Raw genomic sequence first — 22,766 nt, 5'->3', positions numbered from 1 at the left:
TCGCCGTCACCAAACCCAGCGACAGCGAGGTTGGCCTCGCCGTCGCTGAGGCCAGGCGACCGGCCGTGGCCGGCCTCCGGTCACCGGCTGTGACCGAAGAAGAAGAAGAAAGAAAAAGAAAAACGAAAAGAAAGAAAAAAATTTCAAAAAAATATTTAAAAAATCCAAGTGTACATGCTAAACTACGTTGTTTTGATGTGTACATGCTGACTGAGCATGTTGACTCAACCTCCGGCGAGCCACATCGGCTTCAAAAATTAATAAAAAAATGTCACATCGGATTTCCGACCAAACTGACCGGAGTTGACACTTGAGTGATCGTTTTTCAAAAATCTTGGCACTAAAGTGAGCGCCGTACACAAGTTTTGGCACTTCTGCTGTTCTTCTCCCAGGTTCACAAGATCCCAAGTGCCCCCGGAATCTCACCAATTAAAGCATTCTAGCTCACTCACCAACGCTGCGAGAGTAATGGAGAAGTTGCCAATGCACTGAGGCAGTGACTCACCCAGTCTATTTTCCATGACATTCGACTCTTTTAAGCTAGAGTCATTTGTTAAGGAGCAAAGGAAGCTCAAGTCACGGGAACCCCCATTTCTGATATGATTGGAGCGAATCGAAAACCATTGAAGGTTATGTAGGACTCCAGCTTGCATTGTACACACTAATATCCTCGAAAACTCATGTAGTCGTCCTTGTAGATAGACATGGACAGGTGTGGGATGCGCAAGCATAATGCTTACTCGTATTAATAGATCGAACCATTTAACTAGCACAAAAGAAGAAAAGGATGACTGGTTATATGAATTCGGATCACGTCGGTGACTTGGATGAGTGCAGGTTTTTAACAGGGTACGTATTTACGCTAGCAAGTAGTACAGTTAGTTGGAAAGAGTCCTTAGAAGACGTTGCCTTTTCTTCAACTGAGGTAGATTATATGGCACTGACATTTAGGGCCCGTTTGGTAACGTGCCAAATAGTGAAAATTTCTGTTCTTTTGTTCCCAGAAATAGTTTGGGAACAGAAATGCGTTTGGTAAATTTTTTGTTCCTTGGCACATTTTTGCAAAAATTTGTGCCGAGAAACAGTTTTGGAAGAGAAATAAGAAGTAAAAAAAAGTTGCTTCTTGTTTCTCGGCACAATTTTGAGAATCAGTTTTTTTTTCTTTTTCTTTTTCTTTTTTTCCTTTTCTTATTTTTGTGTTGTTCTTCCCTCGGCTGGGTCGGCCGCCGGCGATCGGCTGCCGGCGACCGGCCACGCCTAGGGCCGGCGAGGCGTCACGGCCCTCGCCGGCCGCCGGCGAGAGAGGGTCGACCTCCGCCGGCGAGGGCGAGGCCGGACCCTCGCCGCCTAGGCGAGGCGCCTCGCCTGGATCGAGCGAGGCCGAGCCTCGCCGTCTGCGGGCGAGGCCGCCTCGCCCGGGCGGCGAGGGTCCAGCCCTCGCCCTCGCCTCCGCGGCCGGCGAGGTCCGTGATGCCTCGCCGCCCGGGCCAGTGGCCGGTCGCCGGTCGCCGGCGACCGGCCATGGCCAAAGAAGAAAGTAGAAAGAAAAAAAAAATTTAAACAATTCAAAATATTATTAAAATATTATTTGGGAACAGAAATTTTGTATAGTTACCAAACGCATTTCTGTTCTTTTCTACTCTAGGAATAGAAATTTTGGACAGTTTATCAAACTCCTTCAAATACTCAGAAATTGTTTCCGGGCACAGAATAAAAAAAAATCATTTCTGTACAGAAATAGCGCCCGGGCACAAAATGGTATTCATGCGCACCCTTATAATGAAGGTGGCGATATGGCTGAAGGGTTTGCTCTCGGACTTTGGATTAAATCAGAAAAGTGTTGTATACATTATGACAACCAATGTGCTATTTATCTAACATTTAATCCGGTTTGTCACGCGTGAACGAAGCATATCGACATCAAATAACATTTCATCCGAGATGTCTTAGCGAAGATAAAATTGTTGTGAGAAAGATTACTACATTGGAGAACCCAGAAGACATTATGATGAAACATGTTCCTTTGGCGTTTGTGGAGAGTAAGCGCCCTTCAGGGCGTTGAGAGATCAGCATGAATGATGAGTACTGTGACTTGGCTTCAATCGTTGAGTCAAGGTGAAGAATTGTTGAAATATATCTCGAGTTTAAGCCGTTTATAGAACAAGAACATGATCCGGTTAGATAAATGTGCGAGTTTCAGCACAAGATACGTACTTGTTACTTCTCTTGTCCAAGTTTGAATATTTGACCACAAAGTGGACATGGATCAATTACTAGATCCGAGGGGTACGATCGTTCGGTATAGGTTCAGGATCATTCATCAATTCATTTCGTGGTCTGGCGGTATCACCCGCGATCCACTACTCTGACAGTGACGAGTTGACCCCGGGCTATCCTTGGATCGGCCAACAGTGGCTCAAAATGTCACCTCAGCGATTTCATGATCGAAAGTCAATTCACGATCGAATTTTATTTTAGTCGTACGGAATTTAAATCCCTAGTTAGCCTTTGGTTAGTATCCCAGGAATGATCAGTTCCGGGTGAGAACTAACTACGAGTACATTCATAAAACTCAGTATTTTATAAATCCCAAATGGACCAATTTTCAGGATGTCACACCGGTGGCCGGCCTCCGGTCACCGGCTGTGACCGAAGAAGAAGAAGAAAGAAAAAGAAAAAAGAAAAGAAAGAAAAAAATTTCAAAAAAATATTTAAAAAATCCAAGTGTACATGCTAAACTACGTTGTTTTGATGTGTACATGCTGACTGAGCATGTTGACTCAACCTCCGGCGAGCCACATCGGCTTCAAAAATTAATAAAAAAATGTCACATCGGATTTCCGGCCAAACTGACCGGAGTTGACACTTGAGTGATCGTTTTTCAAAAATCTTGGCACTAAAGTGAGCGCCGTACACAAGTTTTGGCACTTCTGCTGTTCTTCTCCCAAGTTCACAAGATCCCAAGTGCCCCCGGAATCTCACCAATTAAAGCATTCTAGCTCACTCACCAACGCTGCGAGAGTAATGGAGAAGTTGCCAATGCACTGAGGCAGTGACTCACCCAGTCTATTTTCCATGACATTCAACTCTTTTAAGCTAGAGTCATTTGTTAAGGAGCAAAGGAAGCTCAAGTCACGGGAACCCCCATTTCTGATATGATTGGAGCGAATCGAAAACCATTGAAGGTTATGTAGGACTCCAGCTTGCATTATTGTACACACTAATATCCTCGAAAACTCATGTAGTCGTCCTTGTAGATAGACATGGACATGGTGTGGGATGCGCAAGCATAATGCTTACTCGTATTAATAGATCGAACCATTTAACTAGCACAAAAGAAGAAAAGGATGACTGGTTATATGAATTCGGATCACGTCGGTGACTTGGATGAGTGCAGGTTTTTAACAGGGTACGTATTTACACTAGCAAGTAGTACAGTTAGTTGGAAAGAGTCCTTAGAAGACGTTGCCTTTTCTTCAATTGAGGTAGATTATATGGCACTGACATTTATAATGAAGGTGGCGATATGGCTGAAGGGTTTGCTCTTGGACTTTGGATTAAATCAGAAAAGTGTTGTATACATTATGACAACCAATGTGCTATTTATCTAACATTTAATCCGGTTTGTTACGCGTGAACGAAGCATATCGACATCAAATACCACTTTATCCGAGATGTCTTAGCGAAGATAAAATTGTTGTGAGAAAGATTACTACATTGGAGAATCCAGAAGACATTATGATGAAACATGTTCCTTTGGCGTTTGTGGAGAGTCAGCGCCCTTCAGGGCGTTGAGAGATCAGCATGAATGATGAGTACTGTGACTTGGCTTCAATCGTTGAGTCAAGGTGAAGAATTGTTGAAATATATCTTGAGTTTAAGCCGTTTATAGAACAAGAACATGATCCGGTTAGATAAATGTTCGAGTTTCAGCACAAGATACGTACTTGTTACTTCTCTTGTCCAAGTTTGAATATTTGACCACAAAGTGGACATGGACAAAAAGAAAGAAACGTGAGGGGCCACGGATAATTAGAAATAAGGAAAAAAAAAAAGGAGAGAAGGACTTTGGGCCCGTTTGGTTCGGCTTTTTAAATGCAACTTGAGGGAATGCAAATACCTTTAGGTGAAAGCCACTTGGGAAAATGTAAGTGGTGTTTGGTAAAAAAAAATTTGTGAAGCTACTTTGGCCTAAGTAGTGTTTGGTAAAAAAAATTTTGCAAAGGGCTTTGGCAATTTTTATTCTTAATATTCCGGTTTTGCCCCTATTACTGTTCATCTTCTTCACTGCGAGGGTGGCCGGCGAAGGGCCGGCGAGGGCGGATCTGGCCGGCGAAGGGCCGGCGAGGTCGCAGAGGTCGCCCTGCGGCCGCCCGGGCGCCAAACCCGGGCGACAGCGCCCGGCGGTCGATCAGCAGGCCCGACCCGGCGGCGTCGCCTAGGTCGAAGCGACCTCGCCGGCCGTCGCCGACGGTTCCGCCCTCGTCGGCCCTTAAACGCCACCTCGCAGAGCCCACCTTCACGGTGAAGAAGATGAACGATAATGAGGGCAAAGCCGGAAAATTGAAATTTGAGTGAGGGCAATTTGGGAAGGAAAAATAGGCTTCAGCATTCCAACGGCATTCCAAATGCTGGCTTTCGGCTTTCCGAGTTCGGAAAGCCGAACCAAACGGTTCAGCATTTTGAGAAGGGGCTTTCGAGGCCAAAAGCCCCTTCCCAAAGCTGAACCAAACGGGGCCTTTATCCCCCTTCGCTGTACGTGTGGCCAAGAAAAGAGAAGAGAAAATAATAACGATAAAAAAAGGAGAGGTGTGCTTTGGGGTCCTTTACTCATCAAGTCAGCCGGACAGTGAAGAGTCCTTCAGGGCTGAACTGTGGCCGCACGAAGAACAAGAATAGTTAAGGATGTCGCGAGTTCTCTTCAAGAAACTCGGGCCGCGCACGATGTTCTTGGTTCTCGATCGCACGGGCGTGAACACTTGGATTTGTGTTGTGAGTCTTTATATCCAAATAAGTTGTTTATTTGAGATTTTGATTTAATTTAAGTGTGGGAAATACTCGAGCGTGTAAACGAGCGATTATGCTGCTCGCTCTTTCTGTGAATGTAGGTACCGATATATCGGATCGAACCACGTAAATCCTAAGTGTCTTTTATCGTTTCTTGTTAATTTCCTCTGTCCGGGTTAGCTTATGAGTTCGTTAATATTACAACAGTCCTTACGGAGACCCACGGCAAAGCATGACCAGCCCTTACTTTCAAACAAATGCATACTATATTAAGTGCAATTCTGTGCTTAAGCTATTCAAACTTGTCCTCCTTCGGCTGGATGGTCAAATATTTCATCCTCACAAGTCTTGCGGAGTTTTAAAATCCTTTTTTGTTTTTCTATATATTTAATGGTTTGTCACGACAAATACAGGGGAAACCTAATGCATGTGCGTCATCTAACTCTCAGATAGAATAATTCGATAGCCTTGGAGAGCAAGGCAGAAAGTGTGCAGACCACCTTGACCTTTTCCTATTATTCTGACCGTGATGAGCACGGACTTGGCAGCATGACATTGTCATCCAGCATTATAAAGAGGCTCAGGCGCGAGCTCAAGGAAACATCATTCGCTTGCCTCTTCCAATTGCAGACGAAGGCAAACATGAGCCCCCGTCTTTCTATCCTTGCTGAAACTCTGCAAGCGTTGAGCTGCCAAGTGTAGTAGTCTTGCTTCCTGCACAATACCTTCTTCTTCTTCTTTTGTGTCAAATCTGCACAATACTTCACCCTTTGCATTTTAGTACATTTTTCTTTTTTGTTCATGTGGGGCAGGACGATGACGACAATCTTTTGTTCGCTCGTCGTTCGTAACGGCGTGATTGCCTTGCCGACGAAACATCATTATATTTATCCGAGTCCTCTCTCTCTCACACATATTCGAAATCTTCTTCTGTATTCTCCCGTTTGAACTTGGCTAAGTTTTGCCTTTTTTCCCTTTTTTTGGGAGAAGCTTGAACTGGGCTTAGTGGCAGCACAGTCCATCCCCTGCCACAGCCAATCCATTTCTCATTACTGGTTTGTGCTTGAGGTAATGATGAGACTTATTTGCAATTGCATTTTCTGTTATTGCATCCGAAACAACTCCTCAATGAACACAGGACAACAGGTATATTGGCAGACATGTTTAGCTGTTTAAAGCATGAAAATGTGGCCTGGGCAACCAATTAGAGGTTTCTTTCAGGTAATTTATCTACTTTAGTCACTGTATGAAAGAAGACCAATGTCGTACAAGGTCATAGTTATTCCAGAACCAAATACAACTCCACTCTAGCACAGGAGTTAAATGATGAATAGTGAGGACACCAAAAGAAGAGTTGGCAGGGAAGAAGCTTTTTTCAATCTATTAACTCAACGAGGGTTGTCAACCACTTTATGAATCAGTCGAGATATACAAATCCAGTAAGTCTCTGGGGCTTTATGACTTGAATGAATAAATAAAGTAGATAGCATGTCTGAAATGAATGTACGAAACTCCGGCTTCAATACCATTCGAAGAAACATGGCCGACCACACTTCTGGGGCCATATTCACTGCTTGATGGAGAGATCGGAATCCAAGAGCTACCCTTGCGAGCATAGCCTGAGCCTGCAATTACAGATATCAAGAATCGGTAAGCCGCTTCTCATGAAGATCATACCACTTGTTCTCTCTCTTTTCTCTCTCTCTCTCCCAAACACCGAAACACTTTTCACAAACCTCAGAGTCTGAATTTCGTAGATCTTCAACCTCCTCAAATGACGATGTGCAACCTCCTACTTGATTCAGCATAAAGGTATCTGCTGCTTTAATTATGTCCCGAAGGAGGAAAATGCGCACCCTCAGACCCTTTTCAGACAGGATGAATAGCAAAAGATCCTCAGTAGCAGCAACAACAGCACGCATGTCGAAAGATTTCCAGCCCAGAAGGTTTGAGCTTTCTCCGGGGCTCTTGGAGTCCTCCGCAGACTCAGATCCCTGTTCAGATATTGCTACAATCTGAAACAAGAGAAAGAAGCCATTCATATTTCAGCAAGGCTGGGCAGTAATTAGCAATTTATGCAGGTGAGGATTCATAAAAGCAATGACACAAGATGACAGAATCGAGGAGTATATAATTGACCCAGACAGCTTCAACAATATCTTGTACATGACAGAGACCGTATACAGCATATTACCTCAGAAACTAAAACCGATTCACCAGATGAACATTCAGTTACAGGTGATATTTCAGGTTCCAAATTGATCATAAAATTGCAAATAGAGACGCATTTATGAAAGAGGCAAAGAATGCAACAATGTGCATCTCGCTATAGTAACTAAGAGAATAAGCTAAGCTACAGCAGCCAGGCCAGCATGTAGGTCCAAGTATTCATTTTCCCAATAAAAGATACATCAAGCGAGACAAATACCATAGAAAAATTTCACATTCAGATGCAACTGGAGAAGAAGTATGCATTTCCAACAGTATGCAATCATGTCCTAAATTGATCTTGCACGATAAAAAAAGGGACAAGGCAAAATGGCTCACCAGTCGCTCCAACCGATTCCACCTTATAGATCCATCATTCCGAATGACAAGTTGCCGCAAAATTCTTCTCATATCAGGATTGGGGTCTGCCAGAAGCCTCCCAATGACAAAAGGGTAAGCACTCTCAACAACTTTAAAATCAGGGTCTAGAAGTTTTGCGGTCCCTTCTAGTGATCCTAGAGCTCTCATCACCAAGGCATAGTCTGGTGGGAGTGAAAAGTTAAATTCATACATGACATCATACAGCTGATTCATTATTCCCTGCCATCCAAAACAACAACAGTAATTCCCAGTTTAGTTTCATCCATATTATACAGCAAGGTTCCACAACGTCTATGCAATACTTTTGCTCAGATCCCACAAGATTAATGCCAGATAAAAAGCCAAAGGGATTGATCAGCAGCTTCAACAAATTTCATTCACGTCTCAATCAGAAACTACACTTGACAGTAAACATACACAATTGGGTCTTTCATGATTTCCTCTCATTTCACAAAACACAAAAATGCGCATGAAATACTTCCTCCTGCACCCGCAGAAGCACGCATGAGCATTCTGCTCCACTTCTTGACACGACGCCATAACCAGAGGGATGTCAATATGGACAGGAAAAGCATCGATCAAATTCTAGTTGACACACGGTGATCATCAAAGAATCACCCGTTATCAAATGAATGAACCACCAGGACCAAATTACATCAGATGCTTAGTGGCATTCATCAATTGTGCACAATTTATCAGCGCACTACGTTCTGTTCAGAAGAAGAAAAGATATTCCTTGCTCACCACTAGACACATGTTCACAAAACTTATGCGTGGGTAACAGTTTCCATTTCATATCTTAGGAAAAGGCTATTTTGCTGCATTTGGTCCTATCCTGCTCTAGGAATATTTTAGGGATAGGTTTTATAGGAACAAGACGAACCAATTGGGTCAGATACCTAGCACCAAGCTCCTATTGTTTCTTTCGTTGCAGTATTTTTTAGCAAGTTTCTAAAAAACAAAACCTAGATGCTTTCTCCCGGATGCAGAAACAGATCAAATGACTTGGCTATTTAAAAAGGAAGACTTGTAGCAGCTTATAGAGAAAACCTGAAAATCTTGAGATAGTCTGATACCCTCACCACCAAAGGATGCTTTTAATGCATCTGCAACTGCTTGTATATCAACCCCTTCAGGAATGAATCCCAAAGAAAGAAAGTCATTTGCTAGACCCAAAGAGTCACGATTAATGAAGTGCACAAGCTGAAAAGGAGAGAAACTGATCAACAAGTTGAATCAGCATATTACAAATGACAGCACTAAGGTAAAATGATGCAGGTGCTCACAACTGCTATATGGGCAATTTGTTTACAGGAGAGAGCATGTGAATATGAAGATCGTATGATTCCAGCCATGGAGCCTGATTGTAACTTTTCTTTATTCTTTTTCTTTTTAACTTCTTTTTGTGCAAGGTGGGGGGTGTTGTTGTCATTTTATGGGATCCATTCTAGGAAAAACCGGAATTACCATATTCTGGGGGCATTGTGTATATTCAAGTCTCGACTGACAAATCTTTCTAATGCTTTCAAAATAGTTCAGTAGATAAACTTGCATTACCTTGACACGAAAAGAGAAAATGCTAAATTGCATGTGCGGTAAGGCAATGCTCGTACCATTTGAATTAGTCCAATGCGATAATGGCGAGGAATGTCTCCCATCATGCCAAAATCAAAATAGGCGAGAGAACCATTGGAAGTTGCAACAAGATTCCCGGGATGCGGGTCGGCATGAAAAAATCCAACTTCAAGCAACTGTCTTAATGAGCAGTATAATCCCTATAAAGCACAATACAAATCAGGTAACTTTCAGGACACATACAATGAGCTCAAGTAAAAAGTTGGCATTATCTTTCCACTCAATGTGAATAACAACAATATCTAGATGATGGTAGTGAATAGACATGCATAAAAAGTTGGACTATGGCTCCATAAAAAATGACAAAGGATTCTTTTTCCACCTGATCAATGAGTTTCCTTCTGTTTAAACGGGCTTCCTTCAGGCTAGCTCCATCTGTGAGTTTAATTGCATCTATCCATTCCATTGTCAGAACAGCTTTGCGAGTATAATCCCAATATATTTTTGGAACCTTGACCAAGTTAGTATTCTTGAATTTGGTATCTCTAATTGCAGCTTTTGATTGCATGTTCTGGTCATCAACTACCATGAAAAAGCTCTAATCAGCACACCAACAGAAGATTGTCCATAGCTCACAAACACTATACCACATCAGATACATGCATATGGCCATCTATTATTATACACAGAGAGAGAGAGAGAGAGAGAGAGAGAGAGAGAGAGAGAGAGAGAGAGATAGGTGGAATTGCTTTTCTCAATGGAAAGTGGTATTCATTTTGTAAAAGCCCCACTGTCTGGCAAAGGCTACTGCAAAGAACACTTCTAGTATGGCTATCACACACTTCAAGAATAAATATCCAAAATTTGAAAGAATGACCCTATTGTAATAGTCAAACTAGTACCATTTTTTAAAAGACACATTATGAAACTATAGAAGAATAACATTGTGCGACAATAAACAATGAAGAAATTGACAGATCCAATCATAATCATCCTGAAATGAGCTATGATTGAACTATAGACATACATGTATCAGAAAATATTCTTGGGATACTTTAAAGTACATATCCTACAGCTCCAGGAAACTTCTTGCATATTAATTATATGGTATATAAACTCACGTGGGATGGAACCATAGAGAGAAGCAAAGCGTTCTGCATTTTTCCCCTCCAGAACATAATCAATTTCATCGAACATGTGTCTAACCTGTCAATAAGTAGAGAATACACCACGTCCTTGTTAAAATATAACACAAACCGGAATCCATACGTAGAGAAAAAAATGGCCAAGAAAAGTGCATGCTTCCAAATTTGAATTTGACATCAGTATTTTGCACACTGTAACATGGCCGAGCCACCGATAAAATAAAACCATATAAGCTGTAAAAGAACCTCACCAAAATAATAGACTGTAATGCCCTAAATATGATACTCTTGCACTCAGAATATGTGATGATACAAGTAAAAGTTCCACTACTTCTAGAAATACTGCATAGGATATAAACATAAGCTTGGACTGCCTCTGTAGATACTGAAGAGGCTTCTGATCCTACATATTAAGAACTCGGTTTGGTTTCATGAAGTACGATTCAAATGCTTCCCTCAAGGGGCTTCCACCTTGATAGTTACCCAGTTGTGATGGGGCAGTGGTACCAACATGACCCAATGAATTAGTTTGAAGCTCCAAGAAGCCTGGAGACTTCAAAAAGAGAAAAGAAATTGCTTCCTCCAAGAGTACCTCTGCCATATTCAATCGGTAGATGCTAATCTTGGAGCATCGAAAATATCAATTGCACCCGAAGTATTTGATGCATAATATTTTCCCCAAGTCTGAATCTCTTGTAAATATGACCAAATATAAGGCACGAAGTATCCCACCAAGCAGGAACGGCTGCATCCACCGTGTAAAAGCTTACATATAAACATGTTCATTGACATATTTTCCTTTTGTCCACTGGATATTCTAACTGGACAGCTGGTACTGAACTCGTAAGAAACTAACCATCTCTTATTTCATGGTTGAATCAATGTGCTATGTTATAAAGAAAGGGTATCCTTACCTTCATGTCTTGTGTCCAATGCTATAAGAAATACTTATCTTTTCATGTCATCGTGTTGTATGAATTAGAATTTGCACTGAACAAATGAACAATAAAAAGTTTGCCCCAGAATATGTGAAACAACTAATGCAATAGCAAGCGCGCTCATGAAGAGCTGTAGATATATAACTCAGTCCAAATAAGCAAACCAGAAATTTCATATCATGTAACCTTCGCTAGTGTATCAAAGGGAGCAGGGATTAGCATTCATCAGCATAGTCAAAGAGTAAGATTTCCAACTTCAGATATTGACATAAAATTTCACTAAGAAGATAATGAGGATGCTCAACTACAAGCGCTCTATTGGACATATAATAATTGTCTCATAGAAAAGTTTGAGTCTGTCCAAGGAGAAGATGCACCCGACTGGGTTCACCCCAGTCCATGCAGAAAGAAACTACTCAACGAATATATTTACCCCTGCTTAGAAGTTCTACTCAGTGTAGACGAGCTACTCCCAAAATCCCACCAAACCTTGAAATTAATATTTGCCTGCCCCACTGAACATATGCACAGTGTGCCCTTCCCCAATGAACACTAATAGCAAAAAATTTTGTCCTGGACACTAGAGAAAATAAAGTCAGACCACATTTTGGTAACAAACAGCGGGTGGGGAGATCCAGAAAGTCAGCCAGTGCTCAAGAGTTCGATTGTACATTTCCAGACTAACCTTGAAACTGTATTCTAAAAGACGACCAACTCTCACAATGTTGGACATCCAGCATTATTATGTCGAGTAAAGAAACAGAAACTAGCAAGAAAGTCAGAAAGAATTTTCAGAGGTTTGCACGAAAATGCTCACCATCTCATTAACTGCTACTAAAAGATCTTTGCGTGCCTTTGCAAACCTCTTCAACTGACCACCAATCATATTGAATAGAAGAGCATCAAGAGTCAATGAAAGCGTCATCCCAGGCCTTTGTACTTTAACAGCTACCAGCTCTCCAGAAGGAAGGTGAGCTGCAGGACTTGGCACAACAAAAAGAGACGGTAATGTTATGAGTCCAGTTCGCAGAAAGATCGCCAGGCAACATATAAGCAGATATATAATCTTTCCACTCATAGAAGAGATTCTCTGACCTTTGTACACCTGCCCTAAAGATGCTGCTGCAATTGGCTCTGGACTGATGTCAGCAAAAATCTTTGAAATAGGAGCTCCCAACTGGGTCTCAATAGATTTAATAGCAACAGAAGATGAAAAGGGTGGTATTTGATCCTAGCACAAGAGAAAATTTCAGCTGTAGTATGATCAGTTTCTAATGAATCATCAAAATCGGGAACAGTTTCCTCAGTTAACAATTAGACAGAAATTTATAATAAAAAAATACTTACCTGTAACTTAGCTAGCTCCTGACAATATATTGTGGGCAAAATATCTGGTCTCGTGCTCAGAGCTTGACCAAGCTGTACAAGGTTAAATGTATGACTTTAGCCAATCACAAGTCCCAAAATTGTGACTTGTGAGAACCAATTCTACCCAGACAAGCACGGAGTTCGGGTGGAAAAGACTTGCCTTGACATAAAATGGACCCAAGCGTATAAGAGTTTCACGAAACTGCAGGAATCACATATAATTTCCGTAAAAATTGGATACAATTAGGAAGAGAGCAAAGAACTTCAGACAATACAGCGTCATTATCATCTTATAGATCCAAAGCTTTGTCAATTACCATGTAAAAGCCCCAGCTCATGCAAATTAAACTTACTCTAAGCATGATGGCATCAGGGTAGCAAACATGCAGAAATCTCTAGTCCATATCGGCAAAAATAAAACATCTTGAGATTTTAAATTCAATGCGAAAAGACCATATTGAATAACAAAAATGCCCAATTTGCCTCACAGTAGGGCCTAAGCATGGCGTTAAGTGATGGTGACAATACCTTAACAGCTCGTTTCTTCATGTCTTGGACAAAAAACTGCCAAATGGTTAACTGCAACACATGGAATGAAATAATTGCTGCTCTGTACAAGGCTAAAAAGGGACCAAATCGATAAACCGTAGAGAAGCTTCTGGAGCTATACGTCCCAAGAGCATGGCCAAATTCACTTTCTAATGATTCCTTCCTCAATTTTGCATACTCAGCAGATGGCCTTTCACCATGCACGCTGGTAAATCCAGCAGAGGACCTTCACAGACATCGTTGTGATAGGTGTGAGCGATACGTTTTGAAGGGCATATGATCATTATCAATTTAAAGCCCAAATGCTAGAGATAAACATTCTACTCACGAATATGGCCGTGACAACAACTGCAGAAAACAGATATCTTGTCTGGTTGAAATTCCAATGTCCTTTGCGCTACCAATTAATATAAGGTTTCCCACTGGGCTCTCAGTCCCATTATGACGGCATAAACCTGCTAGGCAATTGCCAAATGCAAGGAAATAATGTTATTTCCCTGTAGGATGAGACGATTAATACAAGCAGTAATATCCATACATGCCAAAAATTAACTTCACTAAAAGCACCAGAATAATTGCTCTTTCTCCAAGAGAATAGCATGTGGAACACTACCAGTGGTAATACGGTTGTCATAATGCAAATCCCATGAAATGAAACCATTTGATTATCTCAATCCCATTCGAATGAGGAACTTTATAGTAAACACCAACACTAGAAGACATCACTTTCTCAAGTACCATTTGTCAGCGGGCGGTGTGCGCATTGGAATATACATAACCACTTATCGTCTAACGGTGAACAAGTGAAACATGAACTTCTCCACCGGCAGCCTATCAAACGAATGTCTCGGAACTAAGGCAGTTCAAACTATCAACATCCCCTCTTGATGAATAAACTTCCACTTAATGAAAATCCCCTCAAACATTTTGCGAATACGGATAAGTAGCTCAATAGATGAAACACCCCTAGTAATGAAAATCCATAAGACAACAGCGGACCAACGTGATCAAACCGCTACGGCACAATACGTAATCGCAACAAAGCGTTCCGAGGGACAAGCAGGTCGAGATAAAACCACACAAAACTCCTGATCCCGAACGTCTACCACCGGCACATCGGAGACACCGATTGAGCTCCGGCGCGTGGTTGGAAGCGAGCGGAGAGACGCGAGAGCTGAGAGCAGGAGATTACCCCTGGAGAGAAGTGCGACATTGCGGCGGCGGCGGCCGACGCGGGCAAAGACGGCGCTCATGAGCTTGATGCCGGAGGAGAAGCCATTGGAGTGTGTTTCGCGAGTTCGTTGCGTGCGCAGCACTTGTTCGATGAATTGCCGCAGTGAATAGGGATGTGTGAAGCGCCACGCTTTGTAGAGAGAGAGAGAGATCTGATTGAGAACGAGAAAACTGCCACGTATCACGATCTCAGTCTACCTGGCACCTCACGGGGTGACCGAGCCGCCTTCCCTCGCCGGCGTCGATTTGCTTGCTCCGGCGTGCGTGCTCAGGAGAGAAATCTGCGTTTTCTTTTTTGATAATTGATGAAGAGATTTAGATATGCGCGTGCATAATGTTCACATTTTCTGGAAAAAAAAATATTTGGTCATACACATTTTCTGAAAATTGAAAAATAGCAAATGCGATTTGAGTCTTTTCACTTGTTTTCAAAATGAGAAGATTTGAGATTTTATGAATTTAATTGACGATTTTCATTGATTTTCAATACACGAATTGTGCGTCTTGACCGACACTCTGTGGACAATTTTTCGAAAAGATTGAAAATAGGTAGAAAATGAAATTGGCTTCTAAAAGAAATTCGTAGAAAATTAAAAAAAGTGATCCTAACTCATTTTTATTTTCTCTTGTATGGCAAACTAATTAAACAACATTATATCACTATTTTAATTTGTGACGCATATTAAAAATGGCTATAATAAGACTAGAAAAAATTACATGAATATTCAAATAATTGGAACTCGTCCATAAAATATTTGTTTACCAACCTATCTAATATTATCCATAAATGGAATTAAATAACATGTTTTAGAACACTATCGGCCAATTAAGAAAATAAAAATAAAAAAATAACACAAATTATCCCTGAATTATGGCTAATTGTGCAACGTGATCCCTAAACTTTTAATTTGTTCAATGTGGTCCATAAATATTCAATGCATGTATAAATTTAGTTCCTGAGTTATATACAAATGTTCAATGTTATTCCAAAACTTGAATTAATGGAAAGAACATTAGATATTTTCATAGGCTAGAGTCAGCATTTACCAAAAGTTTATGGAGTATATCAAACAAATTAAAAGTTTAGAGATCATATTACATATTGGGATAAAATTCAGGGACCACATTGAATAAATGAAATGTTCAGGGGCCACACTGTATAGTTGGCCAAAATTCGGGGACTATTTGGGTAATTATAAAAAGAAATGTAAAAGGTAAAAGAAAAAGGAGCTAATGCTCCATCGGGTACAGTTCCCACAGGCCACAGCGACTCACCACCAGCTGTAGAGCTCGAATACCGTTCTTCCCGCCGAGAGCAGATCCCGGCGACCGCACCCTCTCTTCGCCGTTATAGGCAATCCCTCGGCCGGCGAAGCCGGCTGGAATCCGTGGAAACCCTAGAGCGAATTCGGAGCGTCGATTTGCCGGAGCTTCGTCTGCTTCCAATGGCGAACCAGCAAGCATCTTCAAGGCCGTGGCTCATTGAAGCAGCGCCTTACTTGGTGGTTCTCCTCATCGCTGCTCATGTCTTCGCTTTGGTATACTGGATATACAGATTGGCTACGGAGAAGCAGCCTCAGAGAAGGAAGGCTCACTGAAGAACCTGTCGATTTGCTAATGATGTAGCGAAGGTTTGTCGAAAACCCTGATTTGTGATGGAACCTGTTCTCGTCACGATTTCGCGGCGTTCGCCATCATATAGTCCATGTTTTTTTGTTGATATTTTTGGAAGTGTTGACAAGAAGTCCTAGAAGGAAGGTTGAGCGCATTGCTGTCGTTGCCATTGTTTGGAGTTGTTAGAAGTTGAGAGAGGAATGTAACCCTGCCATGTTGACAATTGTTTGTTTCGGTCAGTGAAAGCAATTTCTACGACTAGTTCATGTGCACAGACATTTGCTCGGATCAATAAGCTTATCTTGTGGAGAATCTTATACTGACTGTTGCGAATCTGCTGTGATCTTCCTATTGTGCTATAACACACTAAAAGTGCCTGAGTGCTTTTGAGAAGGCAAGGGGTTATTATTATCCGGTTAAAAGTCATAAGAGTGCGAAGGTTGGATATTGCACATTAGGAATTGCATCAAACATCTGGGAAATGGGGTTATGATATTTCATGAAGAGTTGCACGAGGTTTTATAGGTGCCTAGGTGCTTTTGAGAAGGCACATCTGAGGGTCGACAACAGAATCGTTGGATTATGATTCTTTGTGGAAAAAGGGAAGGGTCCCAAAGTTGGTGATTGCACATTCAGAATTTCATCAAACACTTGGAAGCAAGGGGCCAGGAATGCCCGCCAACCCTGAGGGTCCACTGCTTCCTATTTTAGTGATAATTTTTGTTTATGTTAAGTATATTATAGTAGGAAGGACATTTTTGCAGATACAATTTTATTTGTTGTGAGTCTAGGCAAATCTGTTTATTTTCTTTTTGGTTTGAAGATAAAGTAGAAGATAAGCCTCATGAGGAAAAATCTCATCTTAATTACCTGCTCTAAAGGCCATAGTATTGCTAGGTAAGTTATGAGTGGGTGTAGTTGCCCAATCTTGTTTGAATTGATTTGAAGTAGCTTTGGTTCAGGTGAAAGTCACAGGGGAATATGGTGATTATGGTGGGAAGGAATCAGTCACATGCTCGATTAGTATCCATTAAATATGCTGTAACAAATGCAGTTCTCAGTCTCATTGGCTTTGTATTGATGCAAAATGTTTAGAGGCCTGGTAGCATTGCTTCCTTCAACAGTCAAGAAATCACCTGCTTGTTCTCGAGGGAGGAGAAGACAGGGAAAAGCCTCTGTTTTTGTAGTCCTTACTGATAGTGAAAAGTCTCTTTCCCCCTGTTTTTGGGGTGATTGTAGGGAACTATGCAAGCTGCTGGGAGATTGACTTCAATCACTTTCTCCTTTTCTTGAATACCAATTTGTTGATTCTCATTTTTTCTCCTCTTGTAATATAACTAGCATAGTCATTCCAGAGGACATTTTCTGTTGATTCTCTAAGCGTGTGAACTTCTTTTGCCATGTTTTACTGCAAAATAATAGATACTTACAAGGAGAATGCTTCCTCAGTCTCTTAAATTCAACTGGCCTTTTTCTTTTTCTCCTATGTGCAGAACTTTGCCCGATTTGTTTAGCTGTAGTGTTTCCAATCACACTCTGAATATTTAAATTCCATTGGGCTAGTGACTTCCTGAACTCTTTATCTGTACATCTAGGAATTTGAACCTTTTGGTCTTGAAGGTGGATATAGTGTGTCTCAAAAGAGTGCTTATGTTGTACTATTTGTACATAATAGACTGTTTAGGGGAGTTGTCTGCGTTATCTACAGCCTTAGCATAGTGGATCTTTGCATCACGTGCTTGCTGTCTTCTTATTTCTTTTCCTAGATATGTCTTGCTGCTTTACCTTCATAGTTAACACGGTGGTTAGCGATCCATATGACAAGATGATCATGATAATACTTAGGTTTGTGTAGACCTGTCAAAATGGGTCATAAACCCATTTTTTAACCCATTTATTAGTAAGTGGATCATAAATAGGTTAATTATATTTAGTATGGAAGTGTTAAATATGGAAGTGTTTTAACAATATGGGTCGGGTCGGATCGGGTATGGGTCAAGAAAATTACATTGCGCATAAATGGGTCATAAACAGGTTAATGGGCCAATTTGGGTTGGACCATTTGTGACCCGACCCACCCATTTTACACGTCTAGGTTTGTGTCTCTGAGTAGCTCGAAATGAATTTTTAAGATTTACTTTCAGCTTTCTGATCCGAGTGGATACATTTTGGGAGATGATGGTTACTTCTGTGCTTTTTCAATGTGCTCACACTAGTGTCTTTTATCATATTCAAAACAGATAGACTGTCTCCTTGCAGTGATGAGGAAACTAATGGTATCTAATTATACCGCAGGAAGTTTACAGCTCAAGGATGATCCATCTTGGGGAAAATTCAAAAGATGGATTGCTAGATATACGGGGCGAGAACTTTTCACGCATGTTTTCTTACATCATACCTTCTCATTACGTTCAAAGTCATTGCTCTTACTTTGTACAGATAATTTTGGAAGTCTTGTGTTTAGTAGATGTTTAATGAGTGGTTGGTGTATTGGATTCGATTTGTCCGGTGTCATTCTGTTAACCTATGCTACCGGCCATCCAGTTGACATTGCGTACCGTTTTCTGAGTGAATGAAGGTTTCCTTCGGGGTACCAACTTTCGCATTAGGCCGCCTCAAGCTGTTGGTTGGATGTTGAAAATGTTTGTGTTGGTAGGATGCTGACCCGTATGAACTATGCTCACTAAAGTGCTTTTGACAAATTACCATTATCTTGTCTGCACATTTAGTTGATCTAAATGAAAGTAGAGAAATGCTATTTCACCTGGCAAGGATATTTCTTTTTGTTTTTCCTTACAATTAGGGGCTTGGGAAAAACTCGATCTATAGTGGAGGAATAGTCTTTGCCAGCAATGTGGTCCACCTTTCCACATTAGCAGTGCAAGGTGATCTTTTCGTGAAGCTTAATGGTGGAAGGGATGGAAAGTCCAGCAATGTGGTCCACCTTTCCACATTAGCCGAGCAAAGTGACCTTCTTTGTGAAGTTTAGTGGTGGAAGGGATGGAAAGTCCATTTGCTAGGCATGCTTTTCTCCCTCCCCATCCTTGGCCTTTAAGAAAAATCAACACGGTGGCAAACGCTGCCCCTTCTCTCTTGCACTTCATTCCAAGCATGGGCATTGACTCACTCCGTGAAATTGACACAACCCATTAAGAAGATTGAAAAGATAAAACGAGAAACGGCATGTAACTTAAAAAATATTTATGTCCTTTCACGTTCCTATTTACGTTACTTATTAAGCTGACAACATCTGTGAATGAATTACGTGTTCTAATTTAGGCTTTAGCAGTCGTCGTTCCCTCAGTTGTCTCCAGCAGCGCCGCTTTACGGGGAGGTTCTCTGCCAACACCACCGCCCAAATTTGCAAAGCGGGGCAGGTCGACGCCGACGGATGAGGCGATGGTGGGCTCTTCTTCCCCCACAGGTTTGGGTTAAACAAAAAATTGCGGATTCGTTCGGTCTTTTATGTCTTTATTCTGCTACGTGTCCCCATCTTGATCGTCAACATCGATGGAGTCAACAAGTACGTGAAAAAGGTGTCGTCGTCACCCTTTTCGTTTCCGCTTGCTTGACCCCCCAGCTCAAGCTGGACGTGTTTGCCATTCCTTCGTTGGAGAATCTACGTTATTTGCCACTCCATCGACGAGGACGAGCTGTATTATATGATGCACCAAGGGATGGACAAGTTTTTGCATAATCAATGCCTTTTTCGTTAGTTTGGCTTCAGCACGCCATGTACGACTCCTCGTCTATGGTTGACACTTTGACACATAGCACTAACACGCATCACCCGATGTGATGGCAAATCCGAGGTCAAAAGAGTGAGTTTTGATCCCGCGCTACCATTGTAGAAAGAAGGCCTTGCTCTCAAGGGAAGGGATATTACTTTAATGGGGTTGGAGCTTGTCCTTGAGACCTAATAATTTATATTGATAGATCGTTGCATGTTGAGAGCAAAAGTGGCATGTTCTTGAATTTTGGGTCCCTTTTCTCTTTTGCAACAAACAAAAGACCAATCTTGATTATAATACTTACATTGTTTGCACAAAAAAAAAATGATCAAATCGTTGTAATCGACAAACGGTGACATTTGCTCGGTTAATCAAGAGTTTGGTTTAAAAGTGACTCAAAGGACATTGGTAAATCGACAACTACATAATAAGGTAATCGATAGCGGGTGAAGGAGATCGACAAGCATCATCATACGAGTTCAAAAGAGTATTTTCTTGGTCACATGCTACAATCGCAAAAGGAAGGCCTAGCTCTTAAGGGAAGCGATGTGTTCTAGGGATATCGAAATAAATAGCTCATAAACTTTAACTCAATGTGTAATGTGGTATGCAATGTCGTCCCTACATTTTTAATTTGTTCAACGTGATCCCCGAACTTTTAATACATGTATGAAAATATTCGATGTTGTCTTTCTATCAATTCAAGTTTAGAGACAACACTGAACATTTTCAAACAGTTTAAGAGCTAAATTGAGTATATACCAAAAATCCAGAGATCACACATTGAGCAAATTAAAAGTTCGGAGACGGCGTTGTACATCGAGATAAAAGTTCATAGACCATTCGTGCCCTTTATCTCCCAAACGAAATGTACGAGGTGTCAATAGGAAGGGGCAATTTCGCAGTTTTATTGAAAAGCGAGGGGTGTCTCCTCCGTACCCGCAACGATGCATCACCAAACCCCCAGTCCCTAGCCACGCCTCACTATCCACTCCCACTCCGATTCCCACGCCTTCTTGGTTCCTCTCTCTTTTATTACAACACGCGCACACACACTTCCCAATTCCCCCCCGTTGCCCATCTCCTTCTCTTCCTCTCTCTCTCTCTCTCTAGCTTTCAGGAGGAGGGGGGCCGTAGACGAGCTAGAGAGAGAGAGAGAATGCGGACCACCAAGCACCACCGCCGGAGCTCCGGCCCCGACCCGGACCCCTCCGCCGAATGCTCCAGATCCGAGTCCCCCGACCCCTCCTGGATCGCCGAGTCCATCCACGGCGGCTCCCTCCGCCGCGTCGACCTCCACGCCGGCGCCAACGGCTGGGCCTCCCCGCCCGGCGACCTCTTCTCCCTCCGCTCCAAGACGTACCTCCGCAACCGCCACAAGTCCCCCCCCGGCCACTACCTCCTCTCCCCTGCCGGCATGGACTGGCTCCGATCCCCCGCCAGGCTGGACAACGTCCTCGCCCGCCCCGACAACCGCGTCGCGCAGGCCCTCCGCAGGGCCCAGGCGCGCGGCCGCTCCCTCAAGTCCTTCATCTTCGCCGTCAACCTGCAGGTCCCCGGGAAGGACCAGCACAGCGCCGTGTTCTACTTCGCCGCCGAGGAACCCATCCCCCCCGGCTCGCTCCTCTACCGGTTCGTCAACGAGGACGACGGCTTCCGCAACGGCCGGTTCAAGATCGTGAACCGGATCGTCAAGGGGCCCTGGATCGTGAAGAAGGCGGTCGGCAACTACAGCGCGTGCCTGCTGGGCAAGGCGTTGACGTGTAACTACTACCGTGGAGAGAACTACTTCGAGATCGACGTCGACATCGCGAGCTCCAAGATCGCGAGCGCCATCCTGCACCTCGCATTGGGGTACGTGACGAGCGTGACCATCGACATGGGCTTCGTGGTGGAGGCCCAGGCGGAGGACGAGCTGCCGGAGAAGCTGATCGGCGCCGTCAGGGTGTGCCAGATGGAAATGTCGTCGGCGCACGTGGTGGACACGCCCCACCCGCCGCCGCAGCAGCAGCCGCCGCAGCCGCACCTGCGCGGGCACGGGTTCGCTAGGGTGAACCACCATACTCCCGGGGACGACGAGGACGATGACGATGACCATTGATTGATTCGGAAGGCACGGAGAAGACTGCAGAGGTGAAACCCTTTTTTCGTTCTAATGACTCTCCTCGATTCACTTTGCGTTCAAAGTAAATCGTCCTCTGCAGCTGATTTGATGCTAAAACAAGAAAATAACAGGGAATGATGTGAAATTAATTGGATTGACCCTTTTGATGGGGGGCACTGATATCTGTAGATAGTTCATCTCATTCTTATTGCGAAAAATAACAATGCCCAGTTCTGCTTCTGGAAAAGCTCACTTGTTCCTGGCATCTTTGTTTTAGATGATGTAACACCTTTTGTTTGGTTAACGCTTATCATCAATAATCTAGAGAAAAACGAGGAAGGGGTAAGAAGAGAAGAGAGTATATGTCTTTTGACAAGATTGATGTTTCTGGGTGAGGTCGGTCGTGTACTTGTATTGGGTGGGACAGCCCAGATTTTGGTAGCTGGGGTTGCTGGGTTCCTTTTCCTTAGCAATGGAATAGCATGATTGCTGGTGTGTGCTCATTTGAGTCGCGTGCCGTTTCTTGATGTCCCAAAAAGCACCGAGCTTTGATTTGTAGATGGTGGGTTTCGTGAAATTGGGAATTGGAACCAACTAGGAACTGAAGGGGCGTTGAAAGTGTGCTGGCAAGGTTGTACATTTTGGTGTCTATGGACCTCCCTTATTTCCTGAAATCATTGTACTGCTTTTCGACAGTTTCTTGTCTCCTTCTTGGTACATGGCGTGGGGCATTGCATGATTAGACAATGACCCTCAGCTATCAAACATACACTCAGTAACTATAACTCCTGTTTAAAACTACTACCGGAGTCCCCTTAGTCACATCCCAGTGTCGACTTAAGCATTAGAGGGCAAATCCGGGCGCAAAGCACGGACGCCCCTATCGGTTTGTCGTGGTCCAGACTCCGGCTGA

At 42.7% G+C, this 22,766-nt stretch overlaps 3 protein-coding genes across 4 annotated transcripts; 2 read left to right on the top strand and 1 right to left on the bottom strand.

Annotated features, from left to right (window-relative positions):
- Window positions 1-6,361: 6,361 nt before the first annotated feature.
- LOC115687395 (uncharacterized) lies at window positions 6,362-14,713 on the bottom strand. Its single transcript, XM_030612942.2, has 14 exons — window positions 14,364-14,713; window positions 13,500-13,626; window positions 13,151-13,397; window positions 12,783-12,824; window positions 12,602-12,673; window positions 12,350-12,485; window positions 12,072-12,229; window positions 10,293-10,377; window positions 9,554-9,753; window positions 9,210-9,371; window positions 8,647-8,799; window positions 7,555-7,815; window positions 6,744-7,022; window positions 6,362-6,632 (listed from the first exon to the last, which is right to left on the bottom strand). The coding sequence occupies exons 1-14, from the start codon at window positions 14,422-14,424 to the stop codon at window positions 6,396-6,398; spliced, it is 2,220 nt and encodes a 739-aa protein (XP_030468802.2). The 5' UTR covers window positions 14,425-14,713; the 3' UTR covers window positions 6,362-6,395.
- Window positions 14,714-15,639: 926 nt separating this feature from the next.
- LOC115687410 (uncharacterized) lies at window positions 15,640-18,611 on the top strand. 2 transcript variants are annotated; one of them, XM_056306576.1, is made up of 2 exons: window positions 15,640-16,035; window positions 16,981-18,358. In XM_056306576.1, exon 1 carries the CDS (start codon window positions 15,850-15,852, stop codon window positions 16,000-16,002), a length of 153 nt encoding a protein of 50 aa, XP_056162551.1. In that variant the 5' UTR covers window positions 15,640-15,849; the 3' UTR covers window positions 16,003-16,035; window positions 16,981-18,358. The 2 variants fall into 2 exon arrangements, with proteins under 2 accessions (XP_056162551.1, XP_030468822.1); XM_030612962.2 differs by having other exon boundaries at window positions 15,642-16,035; window positions 18,314-18,611.
- A 2,213-nt stretch (window positions 18,612-20,824) lies between these two features.
- Window positions 20,825-22,157, top strand: LOC115687370 (protein ENHANCED DISEASE RESISTANCE 2-like). The gene has a single exon (XM_030612901.2). It carries the CDS (start codon window positions 20,909-20,911, stop codon window positions 21,848-21,850), a length of 942 nt encoding a protein of 313 aa, XP_030468761.1. The 5' UTR covers window positions 20,825-20,908; the 3' UTR covers window positions 21,851-22,157.
- Window positions 22,158-22,766: the final 609 nt, after the last annotated feature.

Source organism: Syzygium oleosum, unplaced genomic scaffold (assembly GCF_021117445.2).
Source record: "Syzygium oleosum isolate NSW1041296 unplaced genomic scaffold, Sole_v2.1 Sole_v2.46, whole genome shotgun sequence".
Lineage (NCBI taxonomy): Eukaryota > Viridiplantae > Streptophyta > Magnoliopsida > Myrtales > Myrtaceae > Syzygium > Syzygium oleosum.
Note: the sequence above shows the minus strand (reverse complement) of the source record. Positions and strands in the feature narration are given on the sequence as shown.

What these genes read in the sequence shown, in the direction of transcription:
- LOC115687395 (XM_030612942.2), bottom strand. Translation starts at nt 14,424, where the DNA reads ATGAGCGCCGTCTTTGCCCGCGTCGGCCGCCGCCGCCGCAATGTCGCA. An exon ending in AGGAGCTAGCTAAGTTACAG is followed by an intron (nt 12,486 to 12,601) that starts GTAAGTATTTTT and finishes CTCTTGTGCTAG; the next exon opens with GATCAAATACCACCCTTTTC. An exon ending in TAGTAGCAGTTAATGAGATG is followed by an intron (nt 10,378 to 12,071) that starts GTGAGCATTTTC and finishes ACTTATTGACAG; the next exon opens with GTTAGACACATGTTCGATGA.
- LOC115687410 (XM_030612962.2), top strand. Translation starts at nt 15,850, where the DNA reads ATGGCGAACCAGCAAGCATCTTCAAGGCCGTGGCTCATTGAAGCAGCG.
- LOC115687370 (XM_030612901.2), top strand. Translation starts at nt 20,909, where the DNA reads ATGCGGACCACCAAGCACCACCGCCGGAGCTCCGGCCCCGACCCGGAC.